This window comes from Natrix helvetica (genome assembly GCF_964273705.1).
Source record: "Natrix helvetica genome assembly, chromosome: 2".
In the NCBI taxonomy this organism is placed as follows: domain Eukaryota; kingdom Metazoa; phylum Chordata; class Lepidosauria; order Squamata; family Natricidae; genus Natrix; species Natrix helvetica.
In genome coordinates this window covers 293944131-293965961 of record NC_138552.1, presented here as the reverse complement: position 1 = coordinate 293965961, position 21831 = coordinate 293944131, and the positions used below count along the sequence as shown (strand labels likewise).

Here is a 21831-nt window from a genome sequence, read left to right as displayed (position 1 = left end):
TTCCAGCGTCTTTCTCTCTGCTTGGGACTGAACCAGATGGGTTTTCCTTCCAACACAGGGGTGGCGAACACGCGGCTCTCGAGCCGCATGCGGCTCCCGGGCAAAATGAATGCGGCTCTTTGCCTCTTATCATTATTTTGTATACTGTGGCTCTTTGCCAAGTTTGGATTTTGTCCCTTTCGGCGCTAAACCCGGATCGCGCGCTCCCTTTCGGCGCTAAACCCGGAAGTACGGTCTTGCCCCGCCCCTGGCGACGCGACGACGCTTGCCTGCGCTCCACCAGCTCGGCTGGGAACGGAGACGTTTCTCTGCTCAGCAATGTCTTCAGTGGAGCGGTGGCAGCCTGGCAGGCTGAGCCTGCGTCCCTTTCAGGCGCTCCGCTGAGGAAACGTCTCCGTTCCCAGCCGAGCTGGTGGAGCTCAGGCAAGCGTCGTCGCGTCGCCAGGGGCGGGGCAAGACCGTACTTCCGGGTTTAGCGCCGAAAGGGAGCGCGTGGTGCGGCTCTCTGACTCTCACAGTTTAAAATTTTGGCTCTTTTTGTCGAACTTGTTCGCCACCCCTGTTCCAACACTTCTTAAACCGAATTTGAGAGGAGGGGGAGGCCACAAATTCTTGGTGTCATCTTTGATCTCCCAGGTGGCCAAAAAACCCCAACTTATAATCAATTCCGAAGCTCCAGTTTTGCCCGGGAAAAAAAATAAAATTAAAACAACCTGCTTGGCTCTGGGTTCTCCCTTGTCGACAATAAGTGAAATTGAAGGCCAGGGAAGCGAACTCCTGGGAGATAAAAGAAAATGAAATTTCCCTCCCCTTCTTTTCTTCCATTTCCCCCGTTTTTATTACTCTTCCTCGTCCCCCTCTCTTTTTATCAGCTCCGGATTGCCACAGCCTGTTACGAAACAAGGGACAATCTTGTTAACTCCAAATTTCAACCCGCTCCTGCCCTCCAGGGGAGGTTCACTCACAAGCAAACACACCCACACAAACACACAACAAGTGCACTCCTGTTTTAAAAGGGGGTGAAAGGTTTTCTCTTTTACAGGCAGTCCTCGACTCACGAACGCAAACGGAGCCCAAAGTTTTCGTGGCCGAGCGAGAGATTTCTTAAGCGAGTTTCGCCCCATTGTACGACCTTTCTTTGCCACCGTTGTTAAGTGAATCTCTGCAGTGGTTTAGTTTCCGTGGCTGAGCGAGACATTTCTTAAGCGGGTTTTGTCCCATTGTACGACCTTTCTTTGCCACCGTTGTTAAGCGAAACTCTGCAGTGGTTTAGTTTCCGTGGCTGAGCGAGACATTTCTTAAGCGGGTTTTGTCCCATTGTACGACCTTTCTTTGCCACCGTTGTTAAGCGAAACTCTGCAGTGGTTTAGTTTCCGTGGCCGAGCGAGACATTTCTTAAGCGGGTTTTGTCCCATTGTACGACCTTTCTTTGCCACCGTTGTTAAGTGAATCTCTGCAGGGGTTTAGTTTCCGTGGCTGAGCGAGACATTTCTTAAGCAGGTTTCGCCCCATTGTACGACCTTTCTTTGCCACCGTTGTTAAGTGAATCTCTGCAGTGGTTTAGTTTCCGTGGCTGAGCGAGACATTTCTTAAGCGGGTTTTGCCCCATTGTACGACCTTTCTTTGCCACCGTTGTTAAGCGAATCTCTGCAGTGGTTTAGTTTCCGTGGCTGAGCGAGACATTTCTTAAGCGGGTTTTGTCCCATTGTACGACCTTTCTTTGCCACCGTTGTTAAGCGAATCTCTGCAGTGGTTTAGTTAGCAACACGGTTGTTAAGTGAATTTGACTTTCCCGTTGGCTTCGCTTGTCGGAAGGTCGCAAAAGGGGGTCGTGTGGCCCCGGGACCCTGCGATCGTCATAAATACGAGTCAATTGCCGAGCGTTTGAATTTTGCTTGCAGGATCACGTGGATGCTGCCACAATCGTGTGAAAAATGGTCACTTTTTGCAATGCCGTTGTAACTTTGAATGGTCACTAAATGAATCGTCATAAGTCGAGGACTCCCTGTACTTTGAAAGCGGGGGGGAATCTAATCCTCTTCCTTTTTCTAAATTCGCATTTCGAGTTGCAGATCACATCAGCAGGGGCTGTGTCTGAATTCGTGGTGGTTTTCTAAAGCGACTAGTCCTCATTGTTAGATTTCTGTGCTGCACCTCTTTCTATGCAGCTTCTTTCCCTTGTTGTGGGTTTGTGTGTTGCAGTTGTGTGAACGAACATATGTTGCTTGCTATGATCAGGAGGCTGGTGTTTTAAAACAGATTAAATTTAGAGGCCACTTTGGAAAATTACAGGCTAAATTGGAAACATATATAGGTAGTCCTTGATTTACAACAGTTCATTTAGTGACCGTTCAAAGTTACAACGGCACTGACCCTTTTGCCACCAGTGGGAGAGCCAGACGCACTTAACAACCGTGTTTCTGACTTAACAACTGCAGTGATTCACTTAACGGCCGCGGCAAGAAAGTTTGTAAAAAGGGACAAATTTCACTTAGCAACTGTCTCACCAAACAACAGAAATTTTAGGCCCAACGGCGGTCGTACGTCAAGGACTAGCTGTAGAGAGGTCGTCCTCAAGTTACGACCGTCATTGTGCCCAGAATTACAGTCTCCTCAGCCTGCAGATCCACACTGCTTTGGGTGAAACGGAATCTTTTGAGTTTCCTTAATACAGGTAGTCCTCGACTTACAACAGTTCATTTAGCGACCAAAGTTACAGCGGCACTGATTAAAGTGACTTACGACCACTTTTCACACTTACGACCGTTGCAGCATCCCCACGGTGGCGTGATTTACATTCAGATGCTTGACAACTGACTCACATTTATGATGGTTGCTGCATCCTTGGGATCACGCGCTCCCTTTTTACGGCCTTCTGATGAGTAAAGTCTGTGGGGAAGCTGGATTTGCTTAACAGCCGTGTTCCCCACTTAGCAACGGCAGTGAGTCCCTTAACAACGGCGGCAAGAAAGATCGGGTGATGGATTGAAAAACCGGAGCGATTCACTTAACAAATCCGGCGAGAAAAGTGGTAAAACGGGGCAAGGCTCCCGGAACGCACTTCAACCACGAGTGACATCAATGTTGGCCTCCGTGGCGGTCGTAAGTGGAGGACGGATCTGTACCCGGCAAGAAAAATAAAATGAAAATAAAATTCAGCAGTAACCAAATCTTCTCAAAGCATCTGTGGAAAACAAGAGACTAATGGGATTTTGAAGTGGTTCCAACGAGCTGCTGGAAAAAAATATGAAAGTGTCATTTTAAGATGAAGAGAGTCGAGAGAGAGAGAGAGAAAATCCTCTCAGAATAGCACTCGGGGTTTGAATGCTGACAGCCCGCTCGCCCTCCAATATCTTGCTATTCACGCAGATAAAAATATCCTGATTTTCTTTTTTAAATCGAAGGGAAAAGACAACACGGAGAGGCATTATTTTCGGTGCCGGGGTTCCAAGTAATACATCCATTGCAAGCAAAATCTCCGAGGCAGGTAGATTCCTGGAATATCATATTGGCACGGATCTGGTGAAAACCGACTCTGAAGGGTCACAAGGTTTTCAGCTAATTAAACGTGAAAGTTTCCCCCCCCCGCCCCGATCCCAAAAGATCAATCACATGGTCCAATCAAGGCACTGTCTGGTTGCCTGGTGACATCCCTCCTCCTTTCTCCGACCAGGTGTGAGAACGTCCTTGGTTCTCAAGAGAAAGTACTTTGTTTTGACTTCTTCTTCTTCTTCTGCCATATCCGTCATTGGACGTCGGCGATCATGTTAGCGATCCAATTCTTATCAACTTGGTTTTGACTACACAGCCCCAGCTATCTCTAATCCCCCCCCCCCTTCCCTGTCCCGCAGCTCCATTGTGGCAACACTGAGGCTCCAAGATGGCTTCAGCCAGGCCAGCTTCAGGGTTGACACTGGAGGCATTAATCTCTATTATTATAGATGCGTTATAATTCGGGTGACATTTTCATTAGAACCCATGGAATTTACTTTGCAGGGTAGCCCTCGACTTGCCACCGTTGTTAAATGAATCTCTGCCGTTGTGAAGTCAGGGACAAGGCTGTTAAGTGCACCGAGCTGCCCCCGAACCAGCAGCAAAATTCAGATTCTCAAACCTGAAGTGATTTCCACAGGACAGTAGTGTTTCTCTTGTTCCGTCTTCACTGAAAAGGGATAGGAAACCACCAGGTGATCCAGGGTTTTACTTATTAGGTTTTTATTTTGTTGTTATCCTTATTACCCTGCCTTTATTATAAGCAATGCAAGGTGGTAAACATGCATAATGTCCCTTCCTCATATTTACCCTGTAACGACAACCCTGTGAGGTGGCTTGGGCGGAGAGAGATGGATTGGCCCAGAGTGACCCAGCCGGGTTTCATACCTGACGTGGGACTAGAATTCATCATTTCCCGGTTATTGGCCCAAAGTCACCCAGTCAGCTTTCATACCTAAGGCAATACTATAACTCCCCATCTCTCCCAGTGATTGGCCCAAAGTCACCCAGTCAGCTTTCATACCTAAGGCGATACTAGAACTCACCATCTCCCAGTGATTGGCCCAAAGTCACCCAGTCGGCTTTCCTACTTAAGGCGATACTAGAACTCACCATCTCCCAGTGATTGGCCCCAAGTCACCCAGTCAGCTTTCATACCTAAGGCGATACTAGAACTCACCATCTCCCAGTGATTGGCCCAAAGTCACCCAGTCGGCTTTCCTACTTAAGGCGATACTAGAACTCACCATCTCCCAGTGATTGGCCCCAAGTCACCCAGTCGGCTTTCATACCTAAGGCGATACTAGAACTCACCATCTCCCGGTGATTGGCCCCAAGTCATCCAGTCAGCTTTCATACCTAAGGCGATACTAGAACTCACCATCTCCCGGTGATTGGCCCCAAGTCACCCAGTCAACTTTCCTACTTAAGGCGATACTAGAACTCACCATCTCCCAGTGATTGGCCCAAAGTCACCCAGTCAACTTTCCTATCTAAGGCGATACTAGAACTCACCATCTCCTAGTGATTGGCCCAAAGTCACCCAGTCGGCTTTCCTACTTAAGGCGATACTAGAACTCACCATCTCCCAGTGATTGGCCCAAAGTTACCCAGTCGGCTTGCATACTTAAGGCGATACTAGAACTCACCATCTCCCGGTGATTGGCCCCAAGTCATCCAGTCAGCTTTCATACCTAAGGCGATACTAGAACTCACCATCTCCCGGTGATTGGCCCCAAGTCACCCAGTCAACTTTCCTACTTAAGGCGAAACTAGAACTCACCATCTCCCAGTGATTGGCCCAAAGTCACCCAGTCAACTTTCCTATCTAAGGCGATACTAGAACTCACCATCTCCCGGTGATTGGCCCCAAGTCACCCAGTCAGCTTTCCTACTTAAGGCGATACTAGAACTCACCATCTCCCAGTGATTGGCCCAAAGTCACCCAGTCAACTTTCCTATCTAAGGCGATACTAGAACTCACCATCTCCCGGTGATTGGCCCCAAGTCACCCAGTCAGCTTTCCTACTTAAGGCGATACTAGAACTCACCATCTCCCAGTGATTGGCCCAAAGTCACCCAGTCAGCTTTTATACCTAAGGCGATACTAGAACTCACCATCTCCCGGTGATTGGCCCCAAGTCACCCAGTCAGCTTTCCTACTTAAGGCGATACTAGAACTCACCATCTCCCAGTGATTGGCCCAAAGTCCCCCAGCTGATTTTCATGCCTAAGGCAGAACTAGAATTCACTGTCTCCTGGTGATTGGCCCAAAGTCACCCAGCTGGCTTTCATGCCTAAGGCAGAACTAGAATTCACTACCTCCTGGTGATTGGCCCAAAGTCACCCAGTCAACTTTCCTATCTAAGGCGATACTAGAACTCACCATCTCCCAGTGATTGGCCCAAAGTCACCCAGTCAGCTTTCATACCTAAGGCGATACTAGAACTCCCCATCTCCTGATGATTGGCCCACAGTCACCCACCCAGTTTTCAAACCCAAGACGATACTAGAACTCATCATCTCCCAGTGATGGTCCCAAAGTCACCCTGTTCGCTCTCGTGCCTTAATTCACTTCACCATGCTGTCTCTTGTACGTTCGATTGGGAAGTAGAAAAAAAAATCCTTTAAATAAAGAAAGTTATTTCTATGCTGCTCCCCAAAACGGGGCTGTGGCCATAGAGACTATTTAGACCCAGTGAGTGGCCGACTGGGGTATTCTGGGAGTTGAAGTCCACAAGTCTTAAAGTCGCCAAGGTGGGACCCCTCTGAGCTAGATTAGTAGCTCTGAAATCTTCATGTTCACCCTTCAGTGTGGGCTTTCTTTGCCAAAAGATCCATAAATTCAAATTTTCCTTGAAAATGCAGCTGGCCTGGAGAGAAATGACGTCTTTAGAAATCACGGCAACATTCCTTTTTCCTTTCTCGTTCATTAGGAATTAATGGCTTTTATTGAAATGTTCTTTGCCCGTCTCTGAAGGGATTTCGGGTCTTGATTGCAATCAAATGGCAGAGAAAAACCCCTAAGGTAGTGTTGGAAGAAATATCCACCTGGGCTCAGTTCCAAGCGGGGAGAAAGACACTGGAAACATGGAGGCTGATTGGAAAGAGGGTTTATTGGTGGACAGGACCACATGCTTTGAGGTCCTGGTGTAGCTGAACACATGGAGGAAGGAGAGGGAGGTATTTATACCATCTCTTGGACCTTGCCCTTGAGCTTCCTGTTCCTGTGCAAGAAATGTATTCTATTGGTTGTTGTCAGGGGTGGGATTCAGCCCATTCGGACCAGTTCGGATGAACCGGTAGGTCCGACGATCAGCTGGGGAGTGAACCGGTTCACTCTGACGATCAGCTGGGCCCGCCCACCCGTCCCCTACACTTTACTTACCTATATCCCCTCAGCTGATTCGCCTGGCAGAGCGGATAGGCGTGCCTCAGCTGTGATACTCCCCAGTAGTAACATGGAAGGTAAGTTTCATTAAAACTGTGCATGCGCGCGAAGCACGCAATCGCTGAACCAGTTGTTAAGCCAGTAGTATCCCACCACTGGTTGTTTGTCAGACACCCAGGCGGCTATGCGGGAGTCATAGCTAACTTTGTAGGCTGTCTGCGCCCCAGGCTTGGTTGAATCTTGCTGGGTGATGCAATGAATGGCAATTCCTATTGTGGCTGAATGGCTTTGCCCTGAAGGATAATCCCATCATCCTGGAGCTGAAGGTCTTTTGTCTTGTAGATAAGTTGGCACCAAAATATCTGTTGGGGGAGGCAGGGATCTGGGGCCGAATTTCTGTCTCCAAGAGCATGTTTCTCAATGTCTCATCCAGGGAAATATAATTCTCAGGGTTCCAAATAGCATCTAAAAGTAAATCAGAGTCCGAGGCAAAGGATTCCTCAAAGTTCCAATTGATGAAGAGATCCACGTTGGCACATCTGGGGAAACCCGAATCTAAAAGCTACCCGGTTTTCCCACCCAGTTGAAAGTTCAAGATCTTGCCCCCACACCCACAAGTCCATCCCATGGTCCAATCTCCCACTCCCATGCTGGCAGCTTCCACCCATCCAGTTCCGGTCAGGTGCAGTGGTGCAAAGACAAAGGATGACCTTGGCTTTCTAGAAAGAAGGTTGTTATGGCTACCTATCATCTAACTCCACACAATCCCCACCTCCCATTTTCCCACAATAGAAAATGCATAGCAGAAGAATGGAAAGTGTGGGAGGCCAAAGACCCACAAGAAAAGATGGCTGCCGGCCTGACAACAATTGAGCCCAAAATGTCTGTTGCGACATTTGTTAAGTGAATTCTCCCCCCCCCCCCATTTTATGAGCTTTCTTGCCACCATTGTTAAGTGAATCCTCTGCAGTTGGTAACCCAGTAACCCAGTTGTTAAGCGAATAGGGCTTCCCCATGGAGTTAGCTGGCCAGAAGGTCTCAAAAGTGGAATCATGTAACCCCGGGACACAGCAACGGTCATAAATATGAACAAGTGGCCAAGCCTCTGAGTTTTGACCACATGATGATGGGGACGCTGCAAACGTTGTAACTGTGAAAAACGGACACAAGTCACGTTTTTTCAGTGCCGTTGCAACTTTGAACGGCCATTAAATGAATGGTTGTAAATCAAGGACTACCTGGAGTCCACCCATCTTAAAGCATGCTGGCTGGGGAATTATGGGTATTGATGTCCGCCCATCTTAAAGCATGCTGGCTGGGGAATTATGGGTATTGATGTCCATCCATCTTAAAGCATGTTGTTGGGGAATTATGGGCGTGGGAGTCCATCCATCTTAAAGTTAGCAAGGTTAAAAACACTGCTAAAGAGAATTCTTAATCTGCAATTTTGCTATTTTTCCAGGCAAGGAAGCGATTTAGCCAGCCCAAGTTCTCCATACAAATTTTTCTGTTCCCCACACACCACATTCTGCACTCTAAGGAATGCAAAATGTCCCCTCAGGATGCCCACTGCAGGGCATTGCGTGCCAAAATACCTCGGCCCAGAGGCAGTTCCACCCCACCCCCAATCATTCTGCTAAATGCCTAATTCCCACAGCCCTGTCTTATGTCTAAGGATATTTATCCATGCAGTATTGCTACATTACTATTATCCTTCTTGTCTTTCCTACTACCTTCTGCTATAAGTAGCTTACAATTATTTTATTTGTTGTTTGGATGTATACTGAGAAGCTCTGCCCTGGAGACCAATTCCTTGTGTGCCCAATCACACTTTGGCCAATAAAGAAATTTTCTATCCTACTCTACTCTACTCTAGTCTATCCTATGCTATCCTATCCCTATTCCCATTCCATCCCATCCCATTCTCTATTCTATTCTTATTTTCATTCTATTTTCATTCTATTCTTATTCTATTCTCTGTTCTATTCTATTCCATTTTATTTCATTCCATTCCATTCCATTCTTTGTTCTCTTCTATTCTATTCCATTCCATTCCATTCCATTGTCTGTTCTATTCTATTCTATTCTCTTATCTTCTATTCTGTTCCATTCCATTCTCTGTTCTATTCTATTCCATTCTATTCTCTGTTCTATTCTATTCCATTCTATTCTCTGTTCTATTCTATTCCATTTCATTCCATTCCATTCTCTGTTCTATTCTATTCTATTTTATTCCATTCCATTCCATTGTCTGTTCTATTCTATTCTCTTCTCTTCTATTCTATTCCATTCCATTCTCTGTTCTATTCTATTCTCTTATCTTCTATTCTATTCCATTCCATTCTCTGTTCTATTCTATTCCATTCCATTCTCTGTTCTATTCTATTCCATTCTATTCTCTGTTCTATTCTATTCCATTCTATTCTCTGTTCTATTCTATTCCATTTCATTCCATTCCATTCTCTATTCTATTCTATTTTATTCCATTCCATTCCATTGTCTGTTCTATTCTATTCTATTCTCTTATCTTCTATTCTATTCCATTCCATTCTCTGTTCTATTCTATTCTATTCCTATTCCTTACAATACAATACAATAGTAGAGTTGGAAGGGACCTTGGAGGTCTTCTAGTCCAACCCCCTGCCTAGGCAGGAAACCCTATACCGTTTCAGACAAATAGCTATCCAACATCTTCTTAAAGACTTCCAGTGTTGGGGCATTCACAACTTCTGGAGGCAAGCTGTTCCACTGATTAATTGTTCTCACTGTCAGGAAATTTCTCCTCAGTTCTAAGTTGCTTCTCTCCTTGATTAGTTTCCACCCATTGCTTCTTGTTCTACCCTCAGGTGCTTTGGAGAATAGTTTGACTCCCTCTTCTTTGTGGCAACCTCTGAGATATTGGAATAATGCTATCATGTCTCCCCTAGTCCTTCTTTCTCTTAAGCTAAACATACCCAGTTCCTGCAACCGTTCTTCATATGTTTTAGTCTCCAGTCCCCTAATCATCTTTGTTGCTCTTCTCTGCACTCTTTCTAGAGTCTCCACATCTTTTTTACATCGTGGCGACCAGAACTGAATGCAGTATTCCAAGTGTGGCCTTACCAAGGCATTATAAAGTGGTATTAATTCCATTCCATTCCATTCCATTATGTGTTCTGTTCTGTTCTATTATGTTCTTCAATACAATACAATAGCAGAGTTGGAAGGGACCTATTCCTATTCCTATTCCATTCTGCTCTTAATTCTATTCTATTCTATTATATCCCATTCCATTCTGTATCCCATCCTGTTCCAATTGCATTTCCACTTCCAATTCTTATCCTATTCTGTTTAATTCCATTCCCCTTCCTCCTTTCCTCCAAAACCCAGGATGGTCCCTCTTGTACATTCTGCCCTCCCTTCCAAGGAGGCCTTCCCTTCCCTCCCCCCTCCCCCCCCCTGCCGCACAGGGATGTCACTTTTAATCATCCTTAATTGTGCTGAGTGGCTCCTTTTCCCCAGTTGTGGCTCATTGGAGGAAAACAGAAGCTGCTTTGGGAGGCTGTAATTAAGATACTTTTTGACAGGGCCCCTCTTTTGAGCATTACTTCCCCATGCACTGGCGGGAGGGGCAGTCTGCACAGGAGAGAGTCACACACACACACACACACACACACACACACAACGACCCAAACACAAAGAGACAAACACACACACAAACACAAAGATACAAACAAACACACCCACACAAAGACACAAACAAAAACAACAAACACAAAAACAAACACACACACACAAACACACACACAAAGACACAAACACACACACTAATACACACAAAAACACAAAGAGATAAACACACACAAAGACACAAACACACAAACACACACAAAAACACAAAGACACAAAGACACCCACACAAACACCCACACAAACACAGACACACAAACAAACACAGACACAAACATACACAAACACAAAGAACCAAACACACAAAAATACAGACACAAACACACACAGACACACAAATATCCACACAAACAAAAAGAGACAAACACAAAGACACACAAAAAATACAAAGACACACATACAAACACCCACACAAACACAGACACACACAAACACAAAGACACAAACACACACAAAACACAGACACAAACACACACACAAATATCCACACAAACAAAAAGACACAAAAACCCACACAAACACAAAGACACAAACACCCACACAAAGACACAAACACCCACAAAAACACAAAGACACAGACACACAAACACCCACACAGACACAAACACACACACAAATATCCACACAAACACAAAGACACAAATACACACACAAACACACACAAAAAACACAAAGACACAAATACACACACAAACACACCAAACTGGCAACCGCGAAGGGACATTTGTGGCGATTTTCCTCTCACGAGCCGAAAGATCTGCAGAGTCCTTGACTTCCAACCGTTCATTTAGTGACGGTTCCAAGTTACGATGGCACTGAAGAAAGTGACTGACGACCGTTTTTCACATTTTGCGAATGTTGCCGCCTTTCCATGCTCATCTGATCCAACTTCAGACACTTGGCAAGTGACTCGTATTTATGACGGTCGCAGGGACCCGGGATTACGTGATCCCCTGTTGTGACCTTCTGACAAGCAAAGTCAATGGGGAAGCCAGATTCACTTAACAACCATGTTGTTAACATAACAATGGCAGTGTTTCTTTTAACGACCGTGGCCAAAAAAGGCCGTAAAATGGGGCAAAAGTCACTTTAGAAATGTCTCAGCAACAGACATTTTGGGCTCAATGGTAGCCGTATGTCAAGGACTACCTGTATTGCAGGCTAAATCTGCCCACAGCCAGGAGTTCAATCCTGACCGGCTGAAGGTTGACTCATCCTTACATCCTTCCGAGGTGGGTAAAATGGGGAGGCAAGAGGCTGACTCTGTAAATTGCTTAGAGAGGGATGTAAAAGTGCTGTGAAGAGGTATATAAGTCTGGGGGCTATTGCTAAGGGAGGGAAAGAGGGAAGGAAGGAAGGAAACAAAGAAAGAAAGGAGGGAGGGAAATAAAGAAAAAGAAATAAAGAAGGGAGGGTGGGAAGGAAAGAGGGCAATAAATAAATAAATAAAGCAAGAAGGCAGGAAGGCAGGGAGGGAGGGAAGGAAGGAAAGAAAGGAGGGAGGAAGGGAAAGAAAGAAAAAGAAAGAAAGAAGGGAGGGGGGAAGGAAAGAAGGCAATAAACAAATAATAAAGCAGGAAGGCAGGGGGAGAGGGAGGGAAGGAAGGAAGGAAAGAAAGGAGGGAGGGAAATGAAGAAAAAGAAAGAAGGAAGGAAGGAAGGAAGTTCGATCCTGACCGCCTCAAGGTCGACTCAGCCATCTGTCCTTCCGAGGTCAGTAAAATGAGGAGCCAGATTGTTGGGGACAAGATGGCTGACTCTGTAAACTGCTAAAGAGAGGCCTGTAAAGACCTGGATGACAGAGAATCTCCACAGAGGAGTGGCGGGCTAGTTGTATGCATATTTGTATGTCCTCATGCACCCCCTCCCACTCAGGCTACTGTCACTGTGACCTTTATGCGGGCACTAGCGTCGCCTGCCTGCTCACTGTTGCATTGCACATGTCTGTTTGAGCATGCGTGTGTGTGCGTAAAGGTGCGTGCTGTCTATCCCCCTCCCCCCCCCCGCCCTTTGGCTGCCAACTCAGAATGTTTGGGGAACCCAGCTCTAGAGGTTTGGGCCCTTGCCTCGACCGCCTGGGTCATAAGAGGGACCTGCGAGGTCCTCTAGTCCAACCCCCTTGCTCATCCTTCTGTTGACTTCGTGGCTCGAACGTTTGCCCCACAATCCAGGCTGAGCCACGGTGGCTGCTGGGTTAGGAAGAGATTGTGCTGAACTGATGCTTTGGCTAACTCTTTTTGCACAGCTGAATTATGGCCTTGTTCACCCGTCTCCCGCTTCTCTTCGGTGCCTTTCAGGATCTCGGTTTGCGACGAAGACAAGTTCCGTCACAACGAGTTCATTGGCGAAACGAGGATTCCTCTCAAGAAACTGAAGCCCAACCAGACTAAGAAATTCAACATTTGCCTGGAGAAGCAGCTGCCGGTGAGTGACCATAGAATGTCAGGCGGCGATTTGAGAAAGGGAAGGAAGGACGAAAAGAATGAGAGAGAGGAAAAGAAGAGGGAGAGAGATAGGGAGGGAGGGAGGGAGGGAAAGAAGGAGAAAGAAAAAGCAAGAGCTGGGGTAGAAGAAAGAAAGAGAGAGAGAGAGAAAGGGAGAAAGGGAGAGAATGAAAGAAAGAGAGAGAGAAAGAGTGAAAGAAAGTGAAAGAGAGAAAGAAAGAGAAAGAGTGTTTGTGTGAGAGAGAAAGAGTAAGAGAGAGAAAGAGAGGGTGAGAGTGAGAAAGGGAGAGAGAAAGAAAGAATGAAAAAAGAAAGAGAAAGAGAAAGAGAGAGAGTGCGTGTGAGAAATAGAGGGAGAGAAAAAGAGAGAGAGAAAAAGAGTGAAAAAGAAAGAGAAAGAGAGAAAGAGTGTGTGTGAGAGAAAGACAGAGAGAAAGAAAGAGAGAGTGAGAGAGAAAGAAAGAGTGAAAGAAAGAAAATGAAGATGAGAGAGAGAAAGAGTGTGTGTGAGAGAGAGAGAGAGAAAGAGAAAGTGAGAGAGAAAGAAAGAGTGAAAGAAAGAAAATGAAGATGAGAGAAAGAGTGTGTGTGTGAGAGAGAGAGAGAAAGAGAGAGTGTGTGTGAGAGAAAGAGTGAAAGAAAGAAAATGAAAATGAGAGAGAGAAAGAGTGTGTGTGTGAGAGAGAGAGAGAGAGAAAGAGAGAGTGTGTGTGTGAGAGAGAAAGAGTGAGAGAGAGAAAGAGAGAGAGAGAGAGGGTGAAAGAAAGAAAATGAAAATGAGAGAGAGAAAGAGTGAGTGAGAGAGAGAGAGACAGTGAAAGAGAATGAAAGAGAGAGTGTGTGTGAGTGAGTGAGAAAGGAAAAAAATGAAAGAAGGAAAAGAAAGAAAGAAAAGATGAAATGAAATGACATAAAATGAAGTCTTGGAAGCAGCTCAAGAGTTCAGGATGAGCAATTCCAGGACAAGGAGAAATGTGTGGGAGGCGAGAGCTGGAGAGAAACTCCCTCTGTGGGACTTAAGCGTAAGAAGATTGCATTTTCTCTCATCTCAGGCTGATGGCTGGAAGGATGAGTGTCTTCCTGCCTTGACCCAGGGGCCTCTTCTCCCCCCACCCCATTTTCTCCCCAAATTCAAATTAAGCAGGACACTTTTACAAACCCCCAATTTCATCCACAAAGCCCCTGGACAGAGCCCCCTCTGCTTTTAAGTCTATCCTCAAGAGGGCTGAAATTCAGTCAACGTGACTTCTGATTCACTTTCTCACAAAGGTCCAGCCGAGCTACTAATTACACACATTGGGTTCCTTTCTGACAGCTGTGCCTTCTCCTTTTTCCTGAGAATAATGTCAGATCAGAGAAGAAAAGGACTTTGTTTTCTTTCGAATAATATCTCTTAGTGGGAAAAGGGGTTACCAGAATGCTGATATTTGTCTTACAGGTAGTTCTCGATTTACAAGAATTTATAATTTCATTTATTGACCATTTGAAGGTACAATAGAACTAACTTACGACCGTTTTTTCACACCTACGGCTGCTGCAGGATCCCTGTTGGTCATATGATCCAAACCAGTCGGGTGGCAACTGACTGACGCAGTGTCCCTTTGGCAGCTTCTTCCGTTCTGTCTGAATGGAAGGATCTATATCCGTTGTCAGGTTTCCGAAAGATGCCCTCATGGATTCATGAGTCTTGAGCCAAGTTTCAAAAGAAAACCAGTCATTTATTAGGAGCACCATTTTGGCAAGACCTTTGTGCAGTCAGATCTGAGCCTCATTTGAATTATAGCTGAACTTTAGCTCTGTTCCTCCCCTCCCCTCAGTCTGTGTCATAAATCACATTTCCCAATGAGGTGCACCCCTCCCAAGCCTGTTGTAGTAATCCGAGATCCAACTCTAGCCAAAAGTATGCATGGAATGCGCTCCCCACCACCTTTCCTCACCATGGCAACTTTATCAGTTGACATCCATGATGGTCAGCCTATGGCAGCGATGGCGAACCTTTTTTGGCTCACGTGCCATAAGTGGGGGGAGCGCAGGGGGGGTCGTGTGCGGGTGTGCCACGCTCATAATGCGATGCGTGACCCCCAGTGCACATGCACACACTACAGGCGCTCCCCCCCCCCATTTTTACATGATTTTTTCACCCTCCCCAGGCTTCAGAGGCTTTATAGGAGCCTGGGGAGGGCGAAAACAGCCTCCCCCGCACCCCCGCACGCTCTCCGGAGGCGTCAGGGAAGCCTCCGGACAGTCCCTGAAGCCTTCAGAGTGCTCAAAACGAACCTCCGAGCAAACTGGAAGTCACTTACTGGAGGGTCGTTTTCAGCGCTCCGAAGGCATCAGGGAAGCCTCCGGACGGTCCCTGAAGCCTTCGGAACGCTTAAAACGACTCTCTGAGCAAACCGGAAGTGACTTCCGGGTTGCTCGGAGGGTCGTTTTGAGCGCTCCGAAGTCGTCAGGGAAGCCTCCGGACAGTCCCTGAAGCCTTTGGAGCGCTCAAAACGAAGCTCCGAGTAAACCAGAAGTGACTTCCGGTTTGCTCGGAGGGTCGTTTTGAGTGCTCCAAAGGCATCAGGGACTGTCCGGAGGCTTCCCTGATGCCTCCACAGGGCATCCGGGGGGGTTGGGGGGAGGCTGTTTTTGCCCTCCCCAGGCTCCTATAGAGCCTCTGGAGCCTGGGGATGACAAAAAATGACTTTTAAAAAGGGTGAACACAGCTGGCCAGCGTGCGCATGTGCGCTGGCCAGTTGACAGGCAGCGCCTCATGTGCCCTGACAAATGGCTCCGCGTGCCACCTGTGGCACGCGTGCCATAGGTTCGCCATCACTGGCCTATGGCATGTGTGCCACAGGTGGCATGCAGAGCCCTCTCTGCTGGCACGCGAGCCGTCGCCCCAGCTTAGCTCCCCCGCCCATGCGCACATGCCTCCCACCGGCCAGCTGATCTTCGGGTCTCTGCTGCGCATGCGGGCAAGGCTTGATAGGCCCAAAACCGGATGCGGGGTGTGTGTGCATGCTCCCCACTCATGGCCCCGTTTCTGGTCCCACGAGGCTGCAGGGAGGCCCGCCAGGCTGAAAATGGGGCGTGGGAGGGTCGCGTACGCATTTGCGGGGGAGCACGGGGTTGCGCATGCATGTGCAGGGGGCGGGGCACGTGGGGTGGTGGTGTCACATGCACATTGCATTATGGGTGTGGGGCAGCATGCATGTGCTTTCAGCCCACGACAAGAAAAAGGTTAGCCATCACTTTTTTGCAGTCCTCTGGTCATTTTCATTCTTTCTGAGAGCCGTTGAGGCTACTTGGAGGTTTATCTATGCCCCCAGGGTCACCAGAAGAGTGCAAATGGGTGTGGAGGCTTCTTGGAACTACTTTATTGTAAGACTACGTTAATAGGCTCTCGCAGGTCTAAAAGTACAAATACAATACAATGCAATACAATAGCAGAGTTGCAAAGTTACAATTTATGAAGAGAGCCATGTTGGCACATCTGGGAAAATCCGAATCTGAAAGCTTCCCAGTTTTCCCCACCTAATTGAAAGTTCAAGATCTTGCCCCCACACCCACAAGCCCATCCCATGGTCCAATCTCCCACTCCCATGCTGGCAGCTTCCACCCATCCAGTTCTGGTCAGGTGCAGAGAGACAAAGGATGACGGCTTTCTAGAAGGAATTTTGTTTTGGCTACCTAGCGTCTAACTCCGTACAATCCCCCCTCCCATTTTCCCTCAATGGAAAAGGCATAGTAGAATAAGAGAGAGTGTGGCAGGCCAAAGATGCAAAGGGAATATTGCAGCAGGAATGACAAGAGGTTTTCATGGGACGATAAGCCTTCTAAGATAGGTCAGACCCGAACATCTGAGCTCAGAGAGAGGCCATAAGATGTGAGACCCTCAAGCTCATCTAATCTCCAAAGCTTCTGAAGGCACGACAAGAAGCAACGGATGGAAACTAATCAAGGAGAGAAGCAATCTAGGAGATGGAAGTCAGTTGGCAAGCGCCTGAATTTTGATCATGTGACTGTGGGGAAGCTGCAATGGTCATAAGTGCGAAAAACAGGGATAAGTCACTTTTTTTTCAGTGCCGTTGCAACTTCAGTCACTAAATAAATCGTTGTAAGTCCAGGAACGCCTATGATGATTTTCCACATATTTTTTCTCGTCCTGCCCTGTGGTGCTTTCGAGAATGGAATGGAATGTAACGGAGCAGAACAGAACAGAATAGTTGGAAGGGACTTTGGAGGGCTTTTAATCCAGTGGTCACCAATTGGTGGTCCGTGGACCACTGGTGGTCAGGAAGAAAATTTTGGTGGCCTGCAGAAAAATGATTTGCATTTTTTTTATATAGAAATTTTTTTATTGTCTTAATTAAACAAAAACACCAAAAAAACCATTCTTCATTACATCTTATGGAAAGCATGTCGATGGGTTACAAATAAATTTCGTGCGTTACTATACATCCCTCATATTTTTAATTTACATTTTAAAATCAAAGATCTTTATGTATCTTACCATCAATGTACCATCATTCTCATTTAGCTATAATTATTTAAACATGCTTTTATCTAGAATCATTTGTATTTAAAGACACAACCATCTACTGGCATTCATTAACTATTCCTATCAACCTCCAATAATTACCATTTTATAGCATATTCCCCCCCTTTTTTTTTCCAACTCACTATTTAAGGCTTATATCTAATTACTTTTACCAATGCCAAGACATTTAAAAATCATTAAACATTATCCATTAACACTTCCTTATTGTTATTATAGTTATCTAAAGGAAAAAAATTTTTTTGTCATTTATATCACATCTCCTCCCCTCCGACCCAAGAAAAATTTGCATTTTTTATATTGCACTAAATCAGGGGACCTTGAACTATGACCCTGGACTGGATATACAATGAACGCTTGTGTTGCTGCAGAGAGTCTCCCCCTCCGGGGTCTTTTTGTCCGGGTCGAAGAGGGGCAGAAATTCCAACTTGGGGTCTGCTTCAGCCTCCTGGTGGGGGGCTTTGGGTGAAGGCTGGAGGGAAGAGCCGCTGGTGGCCAAGAGCCGGAGGGCCTCGTTCCAGTGGGATTGCATCATGGCCTGGAATTGGCTGACCATCTCAGCCCACTGAGCCTCCAGGTGCTGGTCCCTGGCCTTGCACTCCCGCATGTCTTCGCTCTGCTTGGAAAGCCTATGCTCCTAGTCCTCAGTGAGGTGATTCTGCTGAGCCTCCTTCTCAGTCAGATCCAATTTGAACTGAGCCAGCTGTTTTGCCAACTCTTCCTCCTGGTGGCTGCTTAGCTCCAGCAACTGCTTCCTGTTGGGGCCCTAAGGAGCCCGGGCGGGCAGGCGAGGAGTGGCGAGTAGAGGCTGGCAAGGCGCCTCTCGATGTGAGTGACGTTGAGTTGATCACGCCCACCCAGTCACATGACCACCTTGCCACGCCCACCCTGCTGGTCATTAGACAGATCATATTAGTGGTCCGCGGGATTTAAAATTATGAATTTAGTAGTCCCTGAGGTCCGAAAAGTTGGTGACTCCTGGTCCATCCCACAGGTTAGGGCCGAAAATCCTATAACATTTCAAAATAGGTCAGTTCCCTCATTTTTGGGGCAGCCCTTTGAATATTAGAAAACTGCTATCATGTCATCCCGAGTCCTTCTCTTCACTAAGCAAGAAATATACCCAATTCCTGCAACTGTTCTTCATACGTATTAACCTCCAGTCCCTTAATCATCTTTGTTGCTTTTCTCTGCACTTCTTTCTAGAGTCTCCATATCTTTTTTGTATCATGCTTTGCTTTTGGGACATCATCTCTTCCTTGAACATTGAGCTTTCAAGCAGAATGTCAGGGTTCCAAATAGCATCCGAAAGTAAATCAGAGTCCGAGGCAAAGTATTGCTCAAAGCTTCAATTTATGAAGAGTGCCACGTTGGCACATCTGGGAAAACCCGAATCTGAAAACTTCCTGGTTTTCCCCACCCAGTTGAAAGTTCAAGATCTTGCCCCATACCAACAAGTCCATCCCATGGTCCAATCTCCCATTCCCATGCTGGCAGTTCCACCCATCCAGTTCCGGTCAAGTGCAGCGGTGCAAAGATGAAGGATGACCTTGGCTTTCTAGAAAGAATTTTGTTATGGCTACCTATCATCTAACTCCGTACAATCCCCACCTCCCATTTTCCCACAATAGAAAATGCATAGTAGAAGAATAGAAAGTGTGGCAGGCCAAAGATCCAAAAGAAAAGATGGCTGCAGGCTTGCCACAGCAATTTAGGGCTGAGCTGTTTCCTTTCCTTCTCTGTTCACAGATGGACAAAATGGAAGACAAGTCGCTGGAGGAACGTGGCCGGATCCTTGTTTCGTTAAAGTACAGTTCTCAGAAACAGGGCTTGCTAGTCGGCATTGTCCGCTGCGCGCACTTGGCTGCCATGGACGCCAACGGTTACTCCGATCCCTACGTGAAAACGTAAGTGAGCATGGTTTAGAGCACTTTAAGATGTGTGTGTCAACTCGGAAAGCATCTCTGGCCTGCTCTCGAGTAGCCATAGGCAAGAGGGAGGGGGAACTGACGACGCAACACGGCAGCCACAATCAAAAGGCATATCTTTCTCAAGGCTGTCTCCCAGGTTGCCCACAGCAGCCGGAGGAGCGGGATCTCTACAGCCCGCAAAATGCTCCATTGGAGAATGTGATTTATGACACATTCAGGAGAGGGGAAACAGGGTCATAATTGGGTTATATATTATGTGGGGTCAGAGCTGGCTTCATTTGGGTATTTGCCATCCTGTTGCTCCGAAATAAATAACTGGATTTCTTTTGAAGCTTGGCTCGAGACTCATGGTTTAATTAGGGCATCCGTCGGAACCCTGACTTTGTGGACTTCAACTCCCAGAATTCCTCAGTCAGCCAACTCCCATTTGAAGCCCACATGCTGGCTGGGGAATTCTGGAAGTTGGCAGGATTTATACGCCTTGCAGACAGCTGGTCAGTACAATGCAGTGAGCCATGTGCAAATCTGTACATTGGGGAAACAAAACATCCACTTCACAAACCCATGGCGCAAAATAGGAGAAAAAACCCATCGGGACAAGATTCGCAGCCCATCATCATTTAAAAGACAAAGGCCACTCTTTTGAAGACAGCAAAAGTTTACTTTTTGGACAGAGAGGGCCGCTGGTTTAAAAGAGGGGTCAAATAAGCTTACTATGTCCAAATTGAACAGCCCGCTCTCAACAGGGAGGGAGGGATACCACATCAACATCCTCTATCTCCAATCTACAACTCAATCATTTCAGCAGTTCCAAGAAGGCTCCACTCCCATTTGCATTTCTCAGGTGACCCTGAGGACACAGATAAATCTCCAAGTGGCCTTAACGACTCTCTAAAAGGATGCAAATGTCCAGCTGTCTGCAAGGAGTGTAAATCCTTCCATTGCACACCATCTGATCAAAACTGAAGAATGCACAGGTACAGTATAGGTCAGTGATGGCAAACCTATGGCACGCGTGCCACAGGTGGCACGTGGAGTCATTTGTCAGGGCACGCGAGGTGCTGCCGTGTCAGCTGGCCAGCGTGCATGCGTGCGCTTGCCAGGTGATTTCACCCTTTTTTAAAGCCATTTTTCGCCCTCCCCAGGCTCCAGAGGCTTTATAGGAGCCTGGGGAGGGGGAAAAGAGCCTCCCCTGCCCCCTCGGAGGCGTCAGGGACCGTCCAGAGGCTTCCCTGAAGCCTTCGGAACGCTCAAAACGACCCTCGAGCAATCCGGAAGTAACTTCCTGTTTGCTCGGAGAGTCGTTTTAAGTGCTCCGAATGCGTCAGGGAAGCCTCTGGACGGTCCCTGAAGCCTCCAGAGGGCCTCCGGGGGGGCGTGGGAGGCTCTTTTCCCCCTCCCCAGGCTCCTATAAAGCCCCTGGAGCTTGGGGAGGGCGAAAAAAGCATGTAAAAATGGGGGGAGGTGTCACGCCTGTTGTGCGTGCATGCACACTGGGGGGTTGCGCATTGCATTATGGGTGCGGCATGCCCGCACACGACCCCCCTGCGCTCCCCCCACTTGTGGCATGCGAGCCAAAAAATGTACGCCATCACTGGTATAGGTGGTACCTTGCTCAACAGTAGTAACTGTGAAAGGGATCTTGGAGTCCTAGTGGACAACCATTTAAATAGGAGCCAGCCGTGTGCAGCAGCTGCCCAAAAAGCCAACACAGTTCTAGGCTGCATCAACAGAGGGATAGAATCAAGATCACGTGAAGGGTTAATACCACTTTATAATGCCTTGGTAAGGCCACATTTGGAATACGGCATCCAGTTCTGGTCGCCACGATGTAGAAAAGATGCGGAGACTCTAGAAAGAGTGCAGAGAAGAGCAAGAAACAGGATGAGGGGACTGGAGTCTAAAACATATGAAGAATGGTTGCAGGAACTGGGGATGTCTAGCTTAAGAGAAAGAAGGAGTAGTGGAGACATGATAGCAGTCTTCCAATATTTCAGGGGTTGCCACAAAGAAGAGGGAGCCAAGCCATTCTCCAAGGCATCTGAGTATAGAACAAGAAGCAATGGGTGGAAACTAATCAAGGAGAGAAGCAACTTAGAAATTTCCTAACAATTAGAACAATTAATCAGTGGAACAGAAGTTGCCTCCAGAAGTTGTGAATGCCCCAACACTGGAAGTCCTTAAGAAGATGTTGGATAGCTATTTGTCTGAAACGGTATAGGGCAGCGATGGCGAACCTTTTTTGGCTCATGTGCCACAAGTGGGGGGAGCGCAGGGGGGTCGTGTGCGGACGTGCCGCACCCATAATGCAACTCGCAACCCTCCAGTGCGCATGCGCGCACAACGCGCGACCCCCCC

General features: G+C 47.1%; 1 protein-coding gene and 1 long non-coding RNA gene across 2 annotated transcripts in view; one reads left to right on the top strand and one right to left on the bottom strand.

Moving 5' to 3' along the window:
* The window catches only part of LOC309388304, a 276665-nt gene extending 266119 nt beyond the window's left edge, over positions 1–10546 (bottom strand). The window contains exon 1 of the long non-coding RNA XR_014174746.1: positions 10505–10546. This is a non-coding gene — a long non-coding RNA (uncharacterized lncRNA). The remainder of the gene's footprint in view (positions 1–10504) is intronic.
* Positions 1–21831, top strand: part of DOC2B (double C2 domain beta) — a 180966-nt gene that overhangs the window by 142519 nt on the left and 16616 nt on the right. Inside the window, exons 6-7 of the mRNA XM_081945470.1 lie at positions 12850–12976; positions 19292–19449. Of these exons, the coding sequence (XP_081801596.1) occupies positions 12850–12976; positions 19292–19449 (285 nt within the window). The remainder of the gene's footprint in view (positions 1–12849; positions 12977–19291; positions 19450–21831) is intronic.